General features: G+C 39.8%; 2 protein-coding genes across 5 annotated transcripts in view; both read left to right on the forward strand.

Moving 5' to 3' along the window:
* Positions 1-13062, forward strand: part of EPC2 (enhancer of polycomb homolog 2 (Drosophila)) — a 50691-nt gene extending 37629 nt beyond the window's left edge. The window contains exons 10-14 of the mRNA XM_010575200.1: positions 42-385; positions 5863-5999; positions 7850-8009; positions 10342-10675; positions 12062-13062. Coding sequence (XP_010573502.1) covers positions 42-385; positions 5863-5999; positions 7850-8009; positions 10342-10675; positions 12062-12134 — 1048 coding nt within the window. The 3' untranslated portion in view covers positions 12135-13062. The remainder of the gene's footprint in view (positions 1-41; positions 386-5862; positions 6000-7849; positions 8010-10341; positions 10676-12061) is intronic.
* Positions 13063-23404: 10342 nt separating this feature from the next.
* The window catches only part of KIF5C (kinesin family member 5C), an 86037-nt gene continuing 85881 nt past the window's right edge, over positions 23405-23560 (forward strand). For 2 of the 4 annotated variants that reach the window (XM_010575202.1, XM_010575201.1), the window contains exon 1: positions 23405-23535. In XM_010575202.1, coding sequence (XP_010573504.1) covers positions 23410-23535 — 126 coding nt within the window. In that variant the 5' untranslated portion in view covers positions 23405-23409. The remainder of the gene's footprint in view (positions 23536-23560) is intronic. The other 2 variants (XM_010575203.1, XM_010575204.1) reach the window with 1 other exon arrangement.

A 23560-nucleotide genomic window follows, 5' to 3' on the forward strand; every position in this document is an offset into this window, starting at 1 on the left:
ATATTTAAACTAACGTCATTTTTTTCATTCTCTTTAATCAGGGTTATAATGGACCGAATATCCACAGAACATGATCCTGTCTTGAGACAGATTGACCCAGAAATGCTGAACAGTTTTTCAAGCTCTTCCCAGACTTTAGACTTTTCTTCTAATTTTTCACGGACCAATGCTTCCAATAAACGTTGTGAAAACAGACTGTCCCTTTCTGAAATACTAAGCAATATCAGATCATGTCGACTGCAGTGTTTTCAGCCAAGGCTACTAAATCTACAGGACAGTGATAGCGAAGAATGTACCTCAAGGAAACCAGGGCAGACTGTGAATAATAAAAGAGTTTCTGCAGCATCTGTAGCTTTATTGAACACCAGCAAGAATGGCATATCAGGTAGGCAAAGATTTGAATTCTTCTGGAACTGGAAGTATTGAATTCTAGTGTTTTTACTTGTGAGTGGACTGATAAGCTCTTCAGCAGTGACATGTACCTCAACCAAAGATACAAGCTAATTATTTTGTATTTCTTAGAATATACAGAAACGTTCCACAAACAGTCCTCTTCCTCCTGCTTTTATTACAGTTTGAACAGAATCTTGATTAAGTGCTGGACTTAAATGTGCATTATTCAAAGGAGGGATTCTGCTTGTATTTAAGAATTGCTTAGGTATGATTGAGTCTCAAAGACTTTAATTGGTCTACCTTTGTTTAAGGAGAGACGGATGCTCTTTATAAATGCAAAAGAAAAGCAGCTGGCTTCTTGAGGCGGGAGGTGTGGGTGTGTCATTTTTGTTGTTGGAGTTTTTCTTTTTGAATCTTGCCAAAATATCTCAGAAAACCAGTAGTAAGTATACTGAGCAGGCATGAAAAAGTCTGAAAACAGCACTTTCTGTTGATACCTGTCATAGTAAAAATTTTGACACTGGAAGCATCCAAAAAGACTGAGCATTATCTTACTAAGTAACATCAGTGTAGTACTGACATAAACACAGAATATTTATTCCAGCCTAGTACTTTTATAACTTACTTTTCAGTATAGTCTTTGCAACCTTTATATTGTTCTCTCTCTCATGCAAAGATTTGCACAAGAATATATTTCTGCTTTATGAAGAGAACAGACATGTGCTATGGTTATATTTTGTATAATTTTTTTTTGTAAGGAACTTGAAGGTCTGGAGAGTTGCACCTGTAGCAGAAAGGGGCAGTTTTGTGTGATGGGATTATTGATAAGCATCAAGAGAAGTCTTGTTAAAGCAAATGCAGAAAATAGAAAGGAATACTATTTGTCAGAGTTAAGGATGTGAAACATGGACTATAAGCTTTAAGGAGCAACGGAGAATTTGCTGGTAGCTCTTTATATAACAAGAGCAAGTAATACTGCAAGATTTCTATTTGCATGAATAAAGTATGATGACACCAAGGTAAGGAAAGTTGCTTAAAAAGATATAGGTTAAGTTGATTATTTTTTCTGTAGAATTTTTCATGATAATGTAGTAATATCAATTGATTGTCTAGGGGTTAGCTAGATGTAAAGCTTTGAGGCTTTGAATTCTGCTCTGGGGAGGCTTTCCCTCCCTGCCCCCAAGGGAAAGTCTACCTGAAAAACTAGGAGAATATTTTGGGATGGAAGCTAATATATCTGATTTTAATAGTATATGAAGAAATGAGTGAAGGAAAAAGGTTGAAGAGATTTGTGAAATCTCCATGCTTGGCTTTTTAGTATAAATGAAGATTGCAGCAGTGGAAGAGAACTCCAGTAGCTATAGGAAAGATGGCACATAATAAGAAAAGAAAAATGAGAAGAGTATTTAAGTAGTATATTCAGGGAAAGGGGGGCTGGTGTTTTGGTAGGGAACTGTGTATACATGAGGAAAAAAAAAGTCAGCCCTTCCTGATTCAGGTAATACCATCAACAAGAGTAAAAAAACCTATATTGTTGGTGCTATCTGGCAAATTAATGACAGACCTGATATTGTGTATGTGGACTAGCACTCATGTACTTCAGGATTTGCACTGTTAGGGAAAGAGGAGTAAAGGAAAGAATAGAGAAGTATGTATTTTAATGATGGGAGAGACTGTTACCTAAAAAAATGCATAAAACCAAATCTGGTGGATCTAAGCCACATTGTAGAGGAACAGTAATTAACTTCTGTTACATAATTTTAGAAATCGTCTGAAGAATACATTTAGATTAGAATAGAGATCACTCAGTAGTTGAAGTACATTATGCAGGGAAATTTATGGTTATGGAAGAACTTTTTCTTTCCAGATTTAAATTACAAAACAGATCCTGTAATTCTGGTAAAGGATCAGATGCAATAGACAGCAGAATTCTTCACCAAATAACTGAGCCAGCAAGAGGCACTGCTGTTAGATTTTTCTCATTAGTAAATAGGGAGTAAATTTTAAAAGGGCTGGTCAGAGTCTGGTTGTGCATTAAATGAGCACAGGTACTATCACTGCATTTATCAAAGTAATTCTCTTTGGGAGATGATAGTTGAAATCAGTTGATTTTTATAGCACACTTACCTGTAAGCATAAAGCTGCCTGTAGAGGAAACAATGACAGGATTTAAACTGATTGTTTGTTTTTTTTTTTTAGTTTAGAGAAGACTTGGAGTTGCTTGCTTTGGTTTTCGGTGCACAAGAATATTCAAAGTTACCTCTACATTGTATTTTTCACTTGTATTAATAAAGCAACTCTTACTCTGGTATTTCCTCAAATGCTAGGCATTGTACAAACAGAAAAAAAGACTTACTTTAAAAATGTGTGACTGGTCTTTTTTTGGAAGTGCCTAATCAGTGCATGAATAAAGAACCACTGTTTCAAGCGAAATTACTCTCTTGCTCATGTTATAAGAACTGCAAGTGGGAAAACTGAATTTGAGGAACTTCATGAGACAAGGTCACTGAAACAATCTGATCCCTTTTATCAGTTGTGTAAACTTTTCGTAGTCTTACACACTCTCTCTGGCGAAGTTAGTTGGTCTTTTTTCCAGAGACACCTCCAGAAGAATTCTCCGTTTAATCTAAAATGAGATAAACTGATGAGCTAGGGATACAACTGATCATCAGGATTGATGATGGAGGAAGGAAGTTACCAGGAATTTGTAGAAGGTACTACTTACAACAGCTAAGTAATACTTAAGTTGCTTGCGGGATTCCTAGAGTGTAATTCAGCTGATCTGGGGACTGAAGTAAGAAGTAGGCTTTAGGCAAAATCTTCAGCAACTTGCAGTACAGTCAGAATGTTGCATTTGGCTTCAGTCTGCTTCGGCTGCCAGTTCCAATGACCTGCTCAAATAGTTATCTGTTTAGCTACCATGTCCCTAGATACAAAAGACAACTGTGTATGATGGCATTCTCAGTTGAAAAATTTTGCTTATAGAACAGTCTTTTACCTTTTAGAGGTATTTTTTTTCCAGAATTAAATACCATGTAGAAGTAATTAATAGTACTTTGGGTGCAGCCTGAAAGATGATCTTTGATTAAAGCCTTCAAATCCTAAGAGAAGTGACATAATAATCCAAACCAAAGCCGTCAAGGAGGAGAGGAGTCTGGAAGACTTAATTTCGCATTGACTTTTTTACCCTGTTCCATTGTAGTATTTCAATACAGTCAGGCTATGGTAAAATAGAAAATCCTGATATTCAGCAGTGGAAGCTAAAATTCTGGTAAATAGAACCTTTTATAAGAAGTGTAGAACACTTGCACTTAACTATGACCTTAAAGGCTACCTTGGGACATCCTGGAGGTTTGCGATCTTTTTTTCTCTGGGACCCTTTGGTTGTTTGATTTGGCAGAAGCAAATGATATTTAAATGTGCAAATGAACATCTGCTGGTTTATAACAAGGCTAACAGCTGAGTTCAGTCAATAGGTAGTGAACTGACTGGCATTTAAGCATGTAAAGGCAGAGTAAGTGATTTTTACATTACTACAGTATCTTCCCTGTACCTTGTAATAGAGTGTTTCATGACTTTGTGGTCTGTGTCAAGCTAAGAAGGAAGGGAGACTGAAAGCAGAATTGATATGTAGGCTAAATTAGATGATCCTTTGATCAGAGAGACTGCTTTCTACATTATGTCTTTACAGTCCATAGAAGAATGCAACTTTGAGTCTAGATGAATAACCCTGTACTGCAGACAAATAATAGTTAATTACATCTAAATGCAAATTAGGTATTTCTTTGTGCCGTATAAGCTTGTTCCAAAACATGGTTTTGGTTTTTTTTTTTTTTTATAAAATAAAAGACATGTTCTGGAATTTGTTACCTCAGAACTTAAAAATAGAAATACATATATATGTAATGTTCCATAATGCTCTTCTTGGCTCTGTTGCCTTTAGTAATGCAACACGTTTGGGGAGACTGTTGTGAGGGAACTTAGGAAGTTTAGCTGACTGAACTTCAAGTACTTGTAGTAATAGGTAAGAATCTTCAAGAGGAACAAAGTAAAGCTAAATATGAAATAAATTTTATTTTAAATACATTGGAAATTATCTCAGAGGAGTAACTGTATAAGTCATTGGATTTTTAAGTGCCCTCTTACTGTGGTTGAAGCCTGTTTTAATAATGTAGCAATAGGGAAGTTTCGCTACTAATTTCTAAACAGTCACAGTCTTAATTTTGGTGTTTATTTGGAATGCAATTTCAGGACAACTGTGAGTATTACAACTAGTAAATGAAAGAGCCAGACCCTGAAAGATGGATCACTTCATATTCTAATGTTAGCTCAGTGTCTTTTGATAAGATTATATTCCTGCAGAATCTAGGTGTTTGAGATGAGTGACGGCTTCAGTCTTTGAAAAATCTAGTTCAGAATAAACTGATGAAAGGTACTTAATGGGAATCTTTGAAAAGTGAATGCTCTTTTTACTTACTCCTAGGAGAACTTAGTTCTCAGGTTAGCATCAACTGCACAAAACTCAGGTTTTAACGTGGAACATTTGACAGTATTTTCAGTTTATCAAGTGTGCAGTTCTTTGGGGGGAGAATATTGAGAACAGCTTTTCTGACTTCACCATTCCCTTCACTTGTTGAGACTATGATACTACTGGGGTTGCATTAACCTGGTTCTCATAAACAAATATATTATGTCACTGTTAAACTCTTATTCAATTTAAAAAAAATTAATTGGAGGAGAAAATCCTGTTCAGGTGAAACTTAAGCACTTCCTTCAGGAAAAAAAAAGTGTGAAATAGAAGGGTCAAACTGGATTTGCTAAATAAACAGTGCTTTGTGATATTTGCAAACACTAAGTTTTAGACCTGGAGATTAGCTTTGTCGTATATTAGTTCACAGTCCTTTCAGGTGAGGGTTGGTAACGAACTATTTAAATATATGAATTCTGGTTGTGCTGTTGAAGTAGGTGTTCTCGAATACCAGGCATATGCTTCCTTTACATTCTGGTGTCAGAGAAAAGGGCAATAACAAGGGACTGTAGGAAGGAAAGTTGTACAGGAATAAACTCCAAGTGCTCACTGGAAGAGAAGACACCCAGCTCAGCGCAGTGTACTACTTCTTCAGCTAAGATTTTTAGGACATGCTTGTTTTCTGAAAGCTAGGAAAATAATTTCTTCAAGCTTTTGCATAAAGCTACTGGAGAGAAAACCACCAAAGTTAGAAACTGCTTAAAAGCAACAAAAGCTATGAAATCTTCTGTTATAAATTGATTCTACACTAAAAGAACACAATAAACAAATGTAGCTTGACCTCTCCTTTACATAAGAATATATGAAGGTCTTTGCAAGCATCTAACACGATGTATGTTGTCTTCAACCACTTGTTATCCAACATGGATGCAGTCTTGCATTCTAGATGTATTTGTTTTCTGCAGGCTTATTTAACACTGGCTTCACTTTCTTTTCTGTAGTAACAGGGGGTATCACAGAGGAACAATTTCAGACACATCAACAGCAGTTAGTTCAAATGCAGAGGCAACAACTTGCTCAGCTTCAGCAGAAACAGCAATCTCAGCATTCCTCACAACAGACACATCTGAAAGCACAGGTAATGCACCTTAACTGTTGTCATATGCTGCTATCTTCCTTTTTGCTTACTGTGTTTTTCATTTCTCTTATAAGTTCATAACACCTCGGTAAATATGTTGAATTTTAGAATGAATGTAGAATGCTTTTGGTCAAGATGCTTTTCCAGTTTGCTATGTAGTGCCCAGAAGGCAGCTTAAGCTGTAGCTAGTACAAATACCTCTCTTTCATTTTTCTATTTGGAATGAGATAATATTTTCAGTTTCAACATCAAAACCTGTGGGGTTTTTTTCTTTTAAAGTTACATATCATGGCTGCATTTTAAAAGTTACGTAAGAGACTTCATATTTTAATGTGTTAGTTGCGTTCACAGAGTCGGTCAGTGTAGAAAGATTCGGTGCTTTGTCAAGTCATACGATATTCACTGGTTTTATCCTCCTTTATGTATGTGCTCCAAACAGACTTCTTTATTAAAACTACTTTGTGAGGTAATGTACTCTGTTATGAACAGGTGTTCAGTGAGTATTAAAAATTGGTAACTTCTGAGAGGAAAAACATGGTTTTGCATATTCAGTTTGATTCCTTCCCCATCCCCAGTGTTACTACTTCTGTCTTCTAAAAGAATCACATTTTTTCTCTGTAATGCCTTGCAAGGGAAGAATATATGTTTCTCTGTTGAGCTTAGTTTTCTCTTAGTTTCTTACCAAGAAAATACAACAGTTGTTGCTGTTGTGTATTACTAGGAAAACTTGCTTTACTTTGAGCATATTACATTGCCAGTGGTGTTTGTCCTTTCCCCTCAGTGTTTTCTACTTTGATTAATCAGGGATTCTGTACTGGTGGTTACTGATTACATTTTTTGTAAGTGTAAAGACATGATACCAGAATATTTTAAACAAAAGGATTGAATTTTGGATTTTTAAGACACTCTGAATGTCTATGCAAAGTCACTTTCTTAGTTAATATAAATTGAAATTGTGAAGAATGATACATTTGCCATTTCAGGGTGTCTTTCGGGTACTTACCATGCTTTCAGAGAAACTGGACTAATAAAAGATACGTACTTCCAGAATGCGGTGGGCAATTATGCCGTGGTACAGATTACTCCGTGAGAATGAATGTACCATAAATACTGAAAATTTGTTAGACTTGCTGTTGCAGTGTATTTGCTGCTTGGAGACAGAAGACAGAAGGCATAGTTGTTTTCTTTGAGGAAGCTTCTCAAACACATAGAATCCTAGAATGGTTTGGGTTGGAAGGGACCTTAAAGGTCATCTAGTTCCAACCCCCCTGCCATGGGCAGGGACACCTTCCACTAGACCAGGCTGCTCAAAGCCCCATCCAGCCTGACCTTGAACACTGCCAGGGATGGGGCAGCCACAACCTCTCTGGGCAACCTGTTCCAGTGCCTCACTGCCCTCACAGTGGAGAACTTCTTCCTCACATCTAATCTGAATCTACCATTACCCCTCATCCTATCACTACACTCCCTGATAAAAAGTCCCTCCCCATCTTTCTTGTACACCTCCCTTTAGGTACTGGAAGGCTGCTGTAAGGTCTGCCCGGAGCCTCCTCTTCTCCAGGCTGAAGAACACATCATGGAAGTGATCTGTTGTGCTAAGAACTGCATTTGCCATTGACTGGCTGAATTGCGCAGGGCTTACTTGACGCTCATTTGGATGCTAATTTTCAACTTTTTATCAGATTTGTGATACGGAAATATTTAATGTTACAGTGCATTAGATTACATTTAGAAGATGTATTTATTTATTTGCTGGTAATTGTGCATTATAGCAATCCTAACATTCTATTTAATTTTGTACTCGGATAGTTATAAAGAAAAAAAATTATTTTTTTTTTTAACTCCCACAGGGCTCCAGCACCTCTGACTGTATGTCAAAAACACTTGATTCAGCCAGCGCCCACTTTGCTGCATCTGCAGTGGTTAGTGCACCTGCTCCTAGTCGCAGTGAGGTAACGAAGGAACAAAACACCAGCCACAACAATATTAATGGTGTTGTCCAGCCTTCAGGTGATGATTTCTTAAAACCCGGGGTCTAGTGTGAGCTGTGAATATGTCAACTGATCTTACTTCTGATTTCTACAACACTATTTAATAAACAAAAAGAATCAAATATATTAATGGTGATACTTTTTAAAGATTGTTCTTTAAAATACTTTTGTGCAATGGCATGTAGGTTAGTATGGTAATAAAACTACCAAATGCTCTTTTACATTGGAAGGGTATTGTTTCTGTTTTCTTTTGTCGGCTTTTGTGTTTTAATAATCTGTTTTGTTCAAAAGCATAAGTGACAGCATTTTAAAAACATGGTGAATGTGTAGTTAAAAAAATCAATTGCTTTAAACATCAAGTAGTTTGAGAAGGAAATGGAAAACTTGCTACGTTATTTAGTCATTATCTCACTTGCGTATTCAGACAAACTTACTAATAGGCTACTTACACTAATGTCAAAAGAATTGCTAGAAGTTTCAGGTTTCATTACGTTTAGGGTTCCTCCCAAATTCAGGCAAAAGTATAGATGTTGGCATTCGCTACTTTCCCCCCACCCCTTCTTCTGAACCTCCATTATCAGAAGGCAGTAAAGTCAGTCATGCTGGTGCAGTAGCCATGTTGCCGAGAGACAAATATTATTTGGCATTTGACTGCCATAACAAATAAAAGGCTTTTAGAGTAATTTGTTGTTTTAACAGCTAATGATGTGATTAGTTTTATAGACCTTCTGCCAGGCTGGGTTAATGATAATATGAAATTAATAGAAGGAGAAAAAACACAACTGAATAAAATCAATATGCTGGAACAGTTCCAGGAAAGAAAAAGACATCTATGTTTAATTCTGTAAGATCATACCTGAGAGGGTAATGTTTCAATGGGTATAAGATCAGGCACATGGTGGTATACCATGCCATTACATGGTACACAGCTTTAAGATTGATGAAAACCATTTGCAAATATTATGCATATAAAATTAGACTTCTGTTACTGTTCTAAAGCTGTAAGTGGCAATGATGTAAAATAGCTATTCCTGTTTAGGATAGGAAGACTTGTAAATTAGGAAATGTTAGCCTATGTCGTGGTTTAACCCCAGCCAGCAGCTAAGCACCACACAGCTGCTCACTCACTTCCCCCCACTCCCCCCCCAACAGTGGGATGGGGGAGAAAATCAGGAAAAGAAGTAAAACTCGTGAGTTGAGATAAGAACGGTTTAATAGAACAGAAAAGAAGAAACTAATAATGATGATAACACTAATAAAATGACAACAGTAATAATAAAAGGACTGGAATATACAAACGATGCACACTGCAATTGCTCACCACCCGCCGATCGACACCCAGTTAGTCCTGAGCGGCGATTCCCCCACCCCCACTCTCCCCAGTTTATATACTAGATGTGACGTCACATGTTATGGAATACCCTGTTGGCCAGTTTGGGTCAGCTGCCCTGGCTGTGTCCCCTCCCAACTTCTTGTGCCCCTCCAGCCGTCTTGCTGGCTGGGCATCAGAAGCTGAAAAATCCTTGACTTTAGACTAAACATTACTTAGCAACAACTGAAAACATCAGTGTGTTATCAACATTCTTCTCATACCTAGCTCAAAAACATAGCACTGTACCAGCTACTGGGAAGACAATTAACTCTATCCCAGCTGAAACCAGGACAGCTGAAGCCACATTTTTAGGATTAAGAGTCTAGGGGAAAATATATCTAGTTCCCCTGTGATAAAAATCAGAACAGTGAATGGCTAGGATACCAAGATGAAATTTGAGAACCTCTGGTTTGAATATACACTGTGAAACCTGAAGTTTCTCACAACTCAGGAATGCAAACAGAGCACTGCCACATAATCTGAAAGGAGTTCTCTACTTTGCCTAGTCTTAGACCCCTAGTTTTGCTGTCTAGAGAGGGACTGGTCCCCAAAACCTCTTTACATTGCCAGCAGAACAAGGTAGGAGGTGAGGAGGTGATTCAAAGCATCAGAATTTGGCTTCACAGTTAGTCTCTGAGGTTGCCTAGCTAAGGTGTTCGCCATTCAGTTTAATTCATGGGGAATGTTGCCCCTTTAATTTGAGGCACCTAGAATGAGGCCTACAAAGTTGGGCAATATAAACGTTCTTTGTCATACAGTAACTTTCTGATGTTCTTGTGAATGAAAAAAAAAAAGTGAAATATTTCTAATGTTAACTAGAAATATTTCTAAAATTTCACATTTTGTGAATCTCTAAAAAAACAGATTGTTGCACAATTCCAATGACATATATACTTAAAGTATTACCCTTGATGTTAATCTTTGGCTTTGAATCTAAGGAATGGCATCTTGTTAATTAACAATGTTTGTTTTGTAACAGGAACCTCTAGAACTTTGTACTCCACCAACATGGCTTTATCATCCAGCCCAGGGATTTCAACTGTACAGCTTGTAAGGACAGTTGGCCACACCACCACAAACCACTTAATTCCAGCATTGTGCACAAGCAGCCCTCAAACGCTTCCCATGAACAATTCTTGCCTGACAAACACAGTGCACCTCAACAATGTCAGTGTTGTTTCTCCAGTCAATGTGCATATCAATACAAGGACTTCAGCACCATCGCCAACAGCCTTAAAACTCGCCACAGTTGCTGCCAGTATGGACAGAGTGCCAAAGGTAACTCCTAGCAGTGCCATCAGCAGTATAGCAAGGTAAGCGTGTAGCAAGTTGGAGCAATTTTAAGTTAGGTTTGTCCTACATGTCTCCATAGATGCGCCCAACTCTGCACTAGAGCACTAAATAGAATTGTTTCCACCTCTCAGACTTCTCAGTATAGCTTCAGCCTCACAAAAACGTCCAGCTGCTGGTGTCTTCAGCATGGCCGTGACAAACCTCAAGAGCTGATTTTCGGAGATTAACCCCCACATAATTGGCACTGATGTTAGGTGCCAGTAGTTTTGGTAAACTTCTATTATGTTTAAAATGGCTTCATTTTAATAATTTTCATTTGTCCCTTCTTGTGCAGCATTCTCAGGTGGATTCTATCAAACTCTCCATGTGTTCTCTCCAGAACTTTGTGTACCCATATTGTAAGATGCAGGCTGGCACATACCTATTTTATATATACATATGGATATATGTGTTACATATTTATGTAAAATATAAACTAGATATGTGCCAGCCTGCCTCTTATGTATATAGATAGATATTTATTCATTCTCATTGAACAGCAGCATTCTTATTTCAGGATACTTAGAAGATGTTTTGCAGGAGTGGCAGGAGCTTGCAGTTGGCTAAGTTTTGTGAAAATTTCAATATTTGGGCTTTGTTTTAAGTCTCTGCTGGATTGTGTGATGTTTAAAAAAAGTTACATTTGTTTATGAATTAGAAAAATAAAAAATGGATATTAGCAAATGTGGCTTACTGGTTATGTCATAATGCTTCTTGAGAGGTTAAAAAATGCTTTTTGAGATGGAAAATTGCATGTATAATTTAGTCACTGCATAGATTGAGAAAAAGGTGTTTCTAAATTAGCAGTCATACCTTAAAGCATACTTTTATATCACTAATGCATTTAGTTCTTATTTCCCTCAAGTCAGAGGGGTATTTCAAGTCATGTCAGTAAATGCCTTGAAGAGTACCACCTTGGCTGAATAAGCTGTAGGCTTCTCTACAGAGAATGATAATAAATTAGAAAAGCATTTAAGATTTTTTGCATTAGTGCTAAAGTGGAATTGGGATGTGGAGGGGGGAATTATGTTAGAACAATGCTTTGCTCACTAACAGAATATTTGATACTGAGTCATCATGGTATATCTTGACTTTGCTCCTTCAGGAGATCTTCAGTACTCTTATCCATAATTCAGGCTGGTAATTTACAGTTAAATGCAATAATCTTGTAGAAGGGACTGCATTGTTAGTGGAGTAAAAGCAGTTCTTAAATGCCAGTATTTAGTTTCAAATAATCTGTTTCTAGTGTATGTGTCAAGGTTCTCCCTGATCTGTGTAACAGCTGTGTAAAAACAGGAAATAGTTAAAACTATGTAAGGAAATAATTGTGTTCTACCTGTAACTACCGAATATTTCTTCTATTACAGAGAGAACCATGAACCAGAACGACTGGGTTTAAATGGCATAGCAGAGACAACAGTAGCCATGGAAGTGACATAACCTCAAACCAGAGTCTCAACCTGTGCTAATGGTGTAGTCATTTATATTCCAACTGAATGCAAAATACAGCACTCTGTGGATCACAGAGAACTAAAATGGACCTAAATGGACTATCATTATATCGTGTATTAAGTCGATATATAATGTAAATTTTGTAAAATTGGGAAAATCACTACCTTGTAAAATAGTTTATTTGTATCATCAATATTATTTCTGTTACTTGAATAGTAGATATTCATCATCATGCTTTTGCACTTGAATTTGCAACTGAATGGATTAAAAAATAATTCTTTAATGGGATCATGAGCATGAAATGGGATCCTGCATCACTTGTTTTAACTATTTATTTTGCCATGTTTACATTTTGTATCTTGTACAAATAAATCCAACTTTGTGTCTAAAAAAAAAAAAGTTAAAGATTCATAGCTAGGAAACAAAATTCTTGTAATTTTTTTCTAAAGAAAATGTAAAGTTTTCACTTGGTTCATTTTGTTTCACAATTTGACTAGATGGACTTTTTGGTAAATACTTTAGTGGCATTTCACTGTCAAATATGAAGTTCAAGGCAAAATAGTATTTTCTATTACTGTGCAGGGGAAAGGGATGGATCGATACATGCAAATTTAATGTAGTAACTCACTTTTCCATATATTTTGAATGTATATTTCTATTTATAATACCAGTTTATAAAAAATAATTACACAGGAAAAAAACTGACTAGGAAAATTATGCATCTAGCACATATAAAATTGTGCAGATATGAGAAAATTTTCAACTGATTACATTTTATCTGAAGACTGCATATTTTAACCGGCTTTAAAACTGTAACACACCACATAAAGGATATTTTACCAGGTATGTATTGCATTATATATCATTGCAATAATTAATTATTGGATGTCTAGATATCGAGCCATCCCGGGTGGTGGGGGGGAGGGAGGGTTGTGGCAAGATTGTCTTTTCAATTTTGGAGAGTTTTCCTGTGGCTACAAGGCAAGTAACGGGTTGGAAAAAGTCTGACTGTAAGCGTTGGACACCTTCGTAGTGTAGTGTTTTAGTGACTTTTTTTATACGGTTCTTGTAAATTAGATACGTGTAGTGGTGTTTCAGAATGTTTGTTTATGCACTAGTTCAGACAACTTTCCCTGTTACTTGTTCTTGATAAGTGAAAACTGCAGGGAAATAAAAATACATATCAAAACATGGACATGTTGCATATGTGTTTATTTCACAATGTGCAAGCAATATAAGTGTAAATTTTAGAGGCAGTTAGTGGGTTTTTTGATGATTTTGACCAAAGCATATGCACCTTTTTCCAAAAGGTTTCAGTTTATGTGATTATTTCCTGTGCTTAGAGTATACGGTAGGGGAGGGATGGTCTGGTAGCTGGGACCCATGACCTGGGAATAATCAGGATGAGACAGTTTCTTTTCTGCCAAAGAAACTTTTGCTATTACTTTGGGTGAATCATTTGAATTTTCTGCTGTTTGGTTCTCTACCTGTGATTTGGTTAATGTTTCTGTATTTCTTATAAATAATAGAATCATTGAGGTTGGAAGGAACCTTGGGACATTGTCTAGTCCAGTCCACCCTCCCCAAAGAAAGTCAAGATAATGATTTGCCTATATGTCACGCAGTCAGTGTATTTTTCCTCTTGGCTTTTTATATAAAGAGCTATTTTTAATCTAAGTTGTGCTTAAACATGTTTTGTCATACGTTCTGTAAGTTAAAAGTTCTGACAGTTAAAAACACTTGCAGAGCTTTAAATACCAAGAGCTTGTCAGAAACTCAGATGTCTAAAATTAACTATTTTTTTGCTTAACTGATGCTTTATTTCCTATTCAGTATGAGGTCTTCAAGGAGAGATGATAATAGATTATATCTGCTGAGAATAGTCAAAGGAACCCACGACACTTTCAGTGTCACTGCCTTGGTCAGGCGAGGCATGATGGCAGGATGCGGGGTGTCAGCACAAGGGGGAGACACCTTTGCAAATGCATGTTTGTTTATCACTTTCTGCACCGTGTCTTCATTGGAACTGCTGCTCCCTGGCAAATTGTTCGTTACATGTACGTGATCTTTTCAGGTATGTCTGAGGTTTTCTGTAGAGCCGGGTTAATTTCTGGGAATGACTGTGACCTATGTAGTCTGAAGTATGAATGAATTTTTTTTAAAGCAGAATTGTTGCAAAACTGTGTCTGAAAAGAAAAAAAGTTATTCTCCTTGACAGATAAAAATAACCTTGCTTCTCTAAAATATTCCCAAAACCCTTTTGAGGTTTAATGAAAATGTGAAGTCATTTCTTCTGCAGATTGAAAGTTGTTCGCTTTAGCAAATGACAGCTACTGAGCTCTGTAACATAGACTCTTCTCGCTACAAACGTAGATCACTTTCATGGTAAATTGGACTGAAAATGTCTCTAAGATTGCTGTGCATCCATGACTTGGTATACTCATCTAATACTCATCTAATTACTTAAAAAAAACTTCTAGCTGGAGCTTCTGACTTTTAATAGATTGTGGAAAAATGTGAGGTGGAGGAAAGGATTTCATAAACTCCAAAGGCTATAATGGTAAGTATGCCATACATTGCATTTAAAGAATTAGTATTGATGTAGTTTCCTGTAAAGTAGAACTATGATAGTCATCTTCAGAATTTTTAGCAATTAATTGTGTGCCTCAAGTGCAAGAAAAGGAGCATGATGAATAATACTGTAGTCCATAGAAAACTTCATTAAAAAAGGGGGGGGAGTATTGTTAGAAAGTCTCTGCTTTCTCCTGATACTGGTATACAGCAGGGAATACCAATGACTGAGTTATTTTTGTGCACTGTTTTAAAAGTGTGTGTTGAGGCTATGATGTTCTTCTTTAATCCCCTTATTTGAACATCATGCAGTCATGCATTTCTGCAATAGTGATTTCTGCTTTATTACGTATTAGGGAATGTTCAGGTAAGATTTTTTGAATGTAGTTTATCTACAGCAATTTATATTGGACTACAAGTGTAATGTGCAGAGTTTTCCCTTAAATGTCAGATATTAGAGAAGGATGATTCTTTTTCTGATAAGTTTTATCTAATTTATTTAATCTATAGATTGAGTGGAGTTTTGATACGTATTTTAACTGTAGGCATCTTGTTGCCAATTCTGCTATAGGGTTTTTCCTCCCCTTTCCAAACAATATCTTAAACAATATTCTCTTTACAGAGCTGTTCCTCTTTCTTCATCCTCTACAGTAGTCTGTATGTGTGGCTTCCCCCCCAACAAGATGACGGTTACTGCAGCCCTTCACAGTTTTCCTGAGGCTCTGACTTCAAGACTACTTTGCCTTCCCTGATAGTCCATTTTCCTATACTACTCCAACTCCTTTGTAGAAAATAACAGAAATGTTTCCTATTTCCTTATTATAGTAATTGTGATTTTTGAAGCAGAATCTTCAGACAGTGCAGCCTTCCAGGAGGTGAGAGAGTTATCCTCAAGTGGACGCGGCATCATGCTTGCACCTAGTCAGCCTTCCTCTATTTCCAGTACCATTCAGGAAGAACTACTCTGACCTTCAGAATAGAGTGCCCTGGTAGAAATTCACATCTTCAAACAGGAAAGCTCTGAAGGCTACAGCAAACTAAACACTTTATACAGGGCTGTCATCTCAACTGACTTCCTGGATTTGACTTCAGAGAAACGGTTTCAAATCTCACTTCCTTATTTCTTCTACTTTTAGGTTTTGCAATATTCAGACTTCTTAGAAGGATGGAGAATAACCTTCATAAATTAAAGCATGTCTTCACAGTAAACTGCTAATTGGGAAAGAAGGAAAAAAGAAAGGCATCTCTGTAAAAGGGAGAGGAAATGTTTCCTGTGTAGCAGCAGACCCAGGCAATTTAAGTTGGGTTAGCCGTTAAGGTCCAAGTGTTTACATGTGAATAAAGGCACATGGTGGATAATTGTTTTTCTTCTGATCTAACCAGCTAATTACGTGGAAGACATTAGATACGGGTGATTGCTGTCTGTGAGCCAAAGCAACCCTGGGTCAGGTTAATCTCTCAGGAAAGGCATCCAGACCAACCAGTGTGGAGGCAGTGGTGTGTCAGCGTGTGGAGCCCCAGTGTGGAACCACTCGTACCTGGGAAGTGCCCTGAAGCAGGCAGCTGCTTGGAAGGGGGTTTCTTGGGAAGAGAACAGGCCGTTTCAGGGTGAGGGAAGTGTTACTTGAAGCCAGGGCAGATCCACAATGAGGGCTGTTGTGCTTCCCAGCACATCCTACCGTAACTGCATTGTCTGGAGTTTTTAATTCTGGAGAGCCTGTTGCTTGTCTTTGACAGATACCCTGCTACATTGCTGTAGCCTACACAGAAATAAAGCAGCTTTCTAGCTATTTGCAGAGTGCCTAAATGCATTTAACGGCAGCATTTCTCTTGTAGGCCAGTGATAATGTGTAAGAATAGCATATGTATGAAATGGGAATATATTTGGGTAATTTTCTTTACAAAGCTTTATGTAAATGGCCAGAAGGGGAATGTAATACTGATTTCATTTCCATTTGGTAAGAAAGTCCACTGGCTAAGAATGAGTTGGAAGCAGGCTGCGATTTTTGCTCATACATTTTCTGTACTTCTAAGCACCTAGCTCACGAAGCACTGAACTTCTGTGTCTTATCCTCCTGCTAGTGAATACAGAGCCTTCTTAAAGGAGTGACTTCAGAATGCTTTCACATGACTTCTGTTAACTGAAGGTAGTTGCGCCTTCGCTGAACTGCGTAAGGGAGAACCTAGGAATACCAGCATCCTACTTGCAGAAACCCAACAGCAGTGTCTGAAGCTAGGTGATGTGAGGTTCTCACGTGTCCCTAAACTGGTTTGACTGTGTGCCATCCTGCTGCAGTGACGGTCAGTACCCAAAATGACATTCCCTAATGTGAGAACGTTTTTGTTTCTGAAGTGCCTTTCTGTGATACAGGAGGAAAAGGGAGTTTTAAGTTCCCTGTTTTCTCAGTAGCTTGCTTGTTTCCGAGTCACCTAGTGTATCTCAAAATGCATTTTTTAATGGTGTAATCTCAAAAAAAAAAAATGAAGAGCACCCATGCAAGTTACATTTTGCTATGAATTTAACCCCATTTAATCACAGTCTGTATTGTGACCCAGTAATTATAGTTCAAAGAAAAAAAATTAATGTAGTTGGAATAGGACTAAAATCTAAAAACTAGAAGGGAATAACAGTGAAGCAACTGAACTGCTTCCTGACCATGGGCTATGTCCACTCCTCAGTGGCTTTGTCCACTCCTTTCTCTGAGTATCAGCATCATCTTCCCATTCTTGCTCTGTACGCAGTAGTGTTGAATGGGGTAGTCCCTGTACCAACTGCAAAAATTATGTAGTGCAACCCAGCATCCCTCCCCAGTCTCGGGGCGAGTGGATGTGCAGGCATGAAGAGACGTGATGGCCCAAAATCTCCTGTGCAGAAAATGAGAGATGTCTTGAGCCCTGACGGTGTGCCAGAATAGCCTTTCCCCTCTACCCCAGTTACACTGCTTTTTTTTTTTCTACAGTTACGGTTGTTACTGTGACTAAGAATGGGAAAATCTGTTTAGTCCAATCTGGCTTCAATCCATTACACACTGATTTAACTCTAATACAAATGTAATTACACAGGGAGGATAATGTAGAAAGATCAATTAGAGAGCAAGGGGCAAACGAAGGAGGGAGGCAATTAATCAAGGCTATACTATAGCAGATAATGATAAGAGAAAACTTGTAACGGAACAGATATATTGGCCTAAATCTTTTTGTCTGACAGGAGTACACAACCACTTCCTCAGAGTTCTGACAGGTACAGTGAAAAGACTCTGACCACAGCACCATACCTATCCTATCGTATTCTGGCAAGATCTTATCTATTCAGAAATGTCTGAAAAATAAACTAGTACTGTGCCTGTCAGCTGTTGAACTCTCCTAAGGATAGCAGAAAGAAGTTAATGGGGCAGAAGGTGATCAACTGACCAAGGCTAGGCACAGTTAATAGTTACACTTTCAAAACCTCACTGGCAGTTCAGACTGATTTTTGACGGAGATGTAAGGCCCTGCTTCAGCAAGCTGCCATGTAGCCCGTGTGCCCCGACTTCACCCCCTGGGGACAGGCTGGTGGCAGCTCGCTGTGAATTGATGGCAGCCTCGTGCTCGCTTTCCCACCATCGCTGTTAATGCTTCACTGACTCTTCCTGAATTAATGTTATTTCATTGAACCATGCCCTGGGGATAAAGTGATGCTTAAAATAACATCATCCCCTATCTTCCTGATGATGATCTGACTAGACTAGTCATCGTGGTTTTAAATCAACAGCTGTGTAAGTGACACCAGAAGATGGCATCATCTGCCTGTAATGCTGTTTAACTATTTCTGGATCTTCATGCATAAAGATGGGGGCGGTTTGACAATGGACATGTTCTCCCTCACAATGAAATTTGGTGTGCAGTGTGGAGGCGTTGTGTTTTGGAGTTGTGTATTTTTTAGTGGGTTCAGGGTTGTTTAGTTGGGATTTTTATGATTGCTTTATAGCTTCCTATAGTTAAGGAAGACAATTTTTTTTTCTTCTTCCAAGTTACAGTCCTTTTTATTTGGATTATTTATCGAGTAATCCAAATGAAAGGATTGTAACTTGGAAAAATATTTTGAGTATTGAATAATCAACAAAAACATTTTGCTGTTTTATACAAAGTGGTAAAACCAGATTTACTTATTTTTAGCAAACCCATGTTTTTATAGGTGAGTTAACTAGATATATATGACTTTGCATAATGTGAATAATTTATATGAAGACTGAGATTTATGTGCGTACTTAACATACTTTTTTTTATATATATATATATACACTTTAAGCATATATTGAAGTGTTTTGCAAATCAGAAACATTGGCTGTTCTTAAACTCCTTGCTAGCATAGCCAAAACATTTTCTGATGGAGTATCTTTTGACTGGCAGTACCCTAGTTGCAAATCTGACCTTTCTGTGGAGGTGTGAGAAAGGCAACCCTGTGGCCCTGGATCACCAAAGAAATCATTACCTGTCTGACCAAGGGAAATATTGCTTCTGGGATAATCATCTTGGGTGACTGTCAGTTATGCAGATCCTATACGTTTTGTTATTAAATTTTTCCTTTACCTGGACCAATGGTCTTTTATCCCAGTCTCTCCTAAACTATAAATATGTCTCCTTGCCTTTGGTGATGTGTGGGTATGCAGATTAGATTGTTTCTGTATCTCAGTTCCTCCTAGCTGCCTTCTCAGCACTTTTTAGCTCATTTTATTGCCTGTTCTTCAGTCTTTGGCTTCCTTGCTTGCTTTCTCGCTTTCTTTCTTTCTTTCGTTTTCTTCCTGTTAAGCACTATGTTCTGGCTTTGTCAACATTTTCCCTAAGGCACTCATAACATGTGTTTTCTGGCATCTGTGGGACACTAACTATCCTTGCAATTTAAAATTGCTTTTTGTCATGGGGATCCCAACCTTTTTGGTACCTTCTGGAAGAAATCCTTTACCACCTTTTTACCCATAGACATATCTCAGCACTGATGACACAAGCATATCATCAAATTTCATCTCAGTGGCCATTGCTGAGACACCAGGATCAATGGAATCTACATTAAAGCTGCTGTTCCTGCTGATAAGTTACACCCCTGGCCAGTACTGGTGTCTGTTCATTGCACTGAATTGTTAAAGACAGCAGAAATTCAACCTTGTTGTTCTTTTTCTCCTGAAGCGCCTTCCCAACTCCAGAGCTCGTTCCTAGAGCCCAGAAACAATGAAAGGAAGCAACATTCTTTTGGCTCTGTGGATAGGAAATTGGTTTTTCACTTCTGAAATGCCCAAGCATCTATTCCCTTATTTCCGTGGGACCACCTCTCTATCAGAATCCACATTCTGCCATTGTTCAGAACCTCTATCCCATGCCCCCTTCTTGGATTGGTGGCTCACCTGCAAAGAAGTGGAATCTCGTTGTTCTCTTATGGCTGTCCCACTTCGTCCCAGTCTTTGAGGAGTGGATTTGTTATTCCTTTTGGAGACCTCCGACATCTTGGGCTGTTTAGTGAACTGTCCCAGCTGAGGTTGGCTCAGCCTGAGAATTTCTTCAGGAAAAATCAATTTGCTGTCACACTGTATCTAATCTGCCAGTGTGATCTAAACCAGTATCCAGCTGGAGAACTTGCCTGAAATATAGGAAAATGAGATGACATCAAGGTTTGCCCTCTTTTACTTTTGTAGTACTGGTAGCAAGAAAATTCTCTTGCAGTCTGGTGCCTGTTCAATAAACCCAAGCAAACTTTAGCTATAGTGGTGTTTCTTGTTGTGGCGGGTTGACCCTAGCTGAATGCCAGGTGCCCACCAAAGCCATTTTATCACTCCCCCCTCCTCAGCTGGACAGGGGAGAGAAAATATAACAAAGGGCTCATGGGTTGAGATAAGGACAGGAGAGATCACTCACCAATTACCATCACAGGCAAAACAGACTCAACTTTGGGAAAATTAACTCAATCTATTACCAGTCAACCAGAGTAGGGTAATGAGAAGTAAACCCAAATCTCAGAGCACCTTCCCTCCACCCCTCCCTTCTTCTCAGACACGCTCCCGGATTCTCTACCTATCCCCCCCCCAGCGGCGCAGGGGCACGGGGTGTGGGGTTTACGGTCAGTTCATCACACGTTATTTCTGCTGCTTCATCCTCCTCAGGGGCAGGACTCATCACACTCTTCCCCTGCCCCAGCATGGGCTCCCTCCCATGGGAGACAGTCCTTCATGAACTTCTCCAACGTGGGTCCTTCCCACAGGCTGCAGTCCTTCAGGAGCACACTGCTCCAGCGTGGGTCCCCTACGGGGTCACAAGTCCTGCCAGAAAACCTGCTCTGTGGGCTCCCCTCTCCACAGATCCACAGGTCCTGCCAGGAACCTGCTCCAGTGCTGGCTTCCCACGGGGTTCAAGCCTCCTTTAGGCACCCACCTGCTCCACCGTGGGGTCCTCCGTGGGCTGCAGGTGGAGATCTGCTCCACCATGGACCTCCCTGGGCTGCAGGGGGACAGCCTGCCTCACCATGGTCTTCCCCACGGGCTGCAGGGGAATCTCTGCTCTGGCGCCTGGAGTGTTTCCTCCCCTCTTTCTGCACTGACCTGGGGGTCTGCAGGGTTGTTTCTCTTACATGTTCTCACTCCTCTCTCCGGCTGCAGTTTCTGTCTGTCCCAGCAACTTTTTTTCCTTCTTAAATATGTTATCACAGAGGCGCTACCACTATCACTGATGGGCTCGGCCTTGGCCAGCAGTGGGTCTGTCCTAGAGCCGGCTGATATTGGCTCTGTTGGACACAAGGGAAGCTTCCAGCAGCTTCTTACAGAAGCCACCCCTGTAACACCCCCCCCCCCCCCTTACCAAAACCTTGCCACACAAAGCCAATACGCTTGTAAGTACGCAGTCTGAAAAAATGCGTGGTTTCAGAAAGGAAAGAAATTAATAATGCTAATGCCTAAGATTACAGCAGCGGAGTATGACTCCTTTTGTCTGTATCTTGATAGTTCATGTTTTATGTGAAGCAGTTTCCCAATAAACTGTAAATCATACCTTCCATCAGGCATCCAGAACAGCCTGGAAGAAGCTCACAAGCTCAAGGAGGTTCTGACCACTCCTGAATCTGGCTGAAAAGTAATGTTCTGACTAGGCTGCTTAACCCAGTAATCTGGTAATAAGTAGTAAAAAGAGCAGCTTTGTGACAATACAGTATTGTCTCCAATACAGACAATGTAATACTGTTTGTGACAAAACTGCTAAGAAAAGATGGCTCTTCAGTGCATTCTTACTGATGGCAGATTATACCTGCTCTAATAGGAAAGTAGAGGTTTGCCTATCTTGCTTCAAAATGAGCTCTTGATAATGGAGAAAAATAAGGATTAATTCGTTGAAACAGTTGTCTTTTATGACTAAGTCCTTACTTGTCATGACTAACAAATTTGCTATTCAGGGAAAAAGCTTGAAACATAAGAGAAATAAAAGGGCTAGATAATTGGTAATCCACGGGAATAAATCACATTATATAATAACGTCTTATCACATGCTGCACATTGCTAACTCTCCATGATGTAATTGCTTTTAAGAAGGGCATGAGAGCCTTTGGAACTAGCCTGCTCTTCTTGCATCCACATCAGGTGATGAGGACAACCACTGTGGCTAGAGGAAAGGGAAATCTCTGTAGAAATACTGAAGAAGTGACCACTCTCATCTTAATTGCATGACTAAGGCTAATTTATGAAACTGGTACTCTGGAGGATACCAGTTTCAAAAGTTGCTCTGAGTTGCTGAAGTCCAGGGACCATCTGCGACTTTCCAGAAGACATCAACAGTTGTTACGTTCATCTTCAAGCACTCTAGCTTCTTGCAGGGAGAAAACGATGGAGGAGGAGGAGGAGATTATGACTATTAGACTATTTCCAATAACTTTAATATAGTGGCATGAACTAGCCTTGGTGCAGCGCTGGGGGCAGGAGGGTAAGTCGCAGGTATTCTTAGCAGGTAAGGAAGAAGCGGTGTCAGAGAGCGAAGGGAGGAGGAGGAGGAGGACAAAACCCCTGAAGTGTAGGAACAGGTTCCAGAAGCTGTTTTTCCCAGATGCTGATTCACCGGCTGCATCGTGACAAACTTCTTGTAAATTGAACAAGGTCAAAGCGTCGCCCAGAGATACTATTGCTTCTGCTGTTTTCTGTGAGGAAAAAAGGGCCGCGTAACGAAGGGAAGCGCTGGCATGCCGTCCCATCCCAGCAAGAAAATTCCTTTAATCAGGTTACAGACCTGGCTCCGGTCCTCTCTCCTTGTTCCCCTCTTATTTTTTTCCCCTCAGAGAGCACCTACCCTTTAGAAAATGGGGCACGCAGAGCCGGGGGAGAAGCCCGCCCTTGGCGGCGGGGGGGGCGGTCCGCCGCTGAGGGGAGCCGTTAGGACCGTTAGCGGCCGTTACCTGGCGCGCGGACTACGCCTCCCGGCAGGCGCCGCGCTGAGGCGCGGCCCCCGCGGCCGCTGAGGGGGCGAGGGCTGCCCGCCGCCCTTCGTTCCTCCCTCCTTCTCTCCCTCCCCGCGCAGCCGCGCCTGGGCAGGGGAGGGGGCGAACCGGGGTGCGCGGCCGCTGAACGGTTCTTCTTCCCCGCCCCGCTTCGCCCCGCCCGGTCGGCGGCAAGCAGGGGCGTCTGCGGCACCTGCCCGGCGGGAGCGTTCGCTCCCTGAGGCCGGCGCCCGCCCGCCCGCCTCCGCCGAGATGGCGGATCCCGCCGAGTGCAGCATCAAAGTGATGTGCCGGTTCCGGCCCCTCAACGAGGCAGAGATCCTCCGGGGGGACAAATTCATCCCCAAATTCAAGGGCGAGGAGACGGTGGTCATCGGGGTGAGTCTGCCGCGTTCTTCTCCCC

The sequence above is a fragment of the Haliaeetus leucocephalus genome, unplaced genomic scaffold, assembly GCF_000737465.1.
Source record: "Haliaeetus leucocephalus isolate CR32 unplaced genomic scaffold, Haliaeetus_leucocephalus-4.0 Scaffold451, whole genome shotgun sequence".
NCBI classification, from domain to species: Eukaryota; Metazoa; Chordata; class Aves; order Accipitriformes; family Accipitridae; genus Haliaeetus; species Haliaeetus leucocephalus.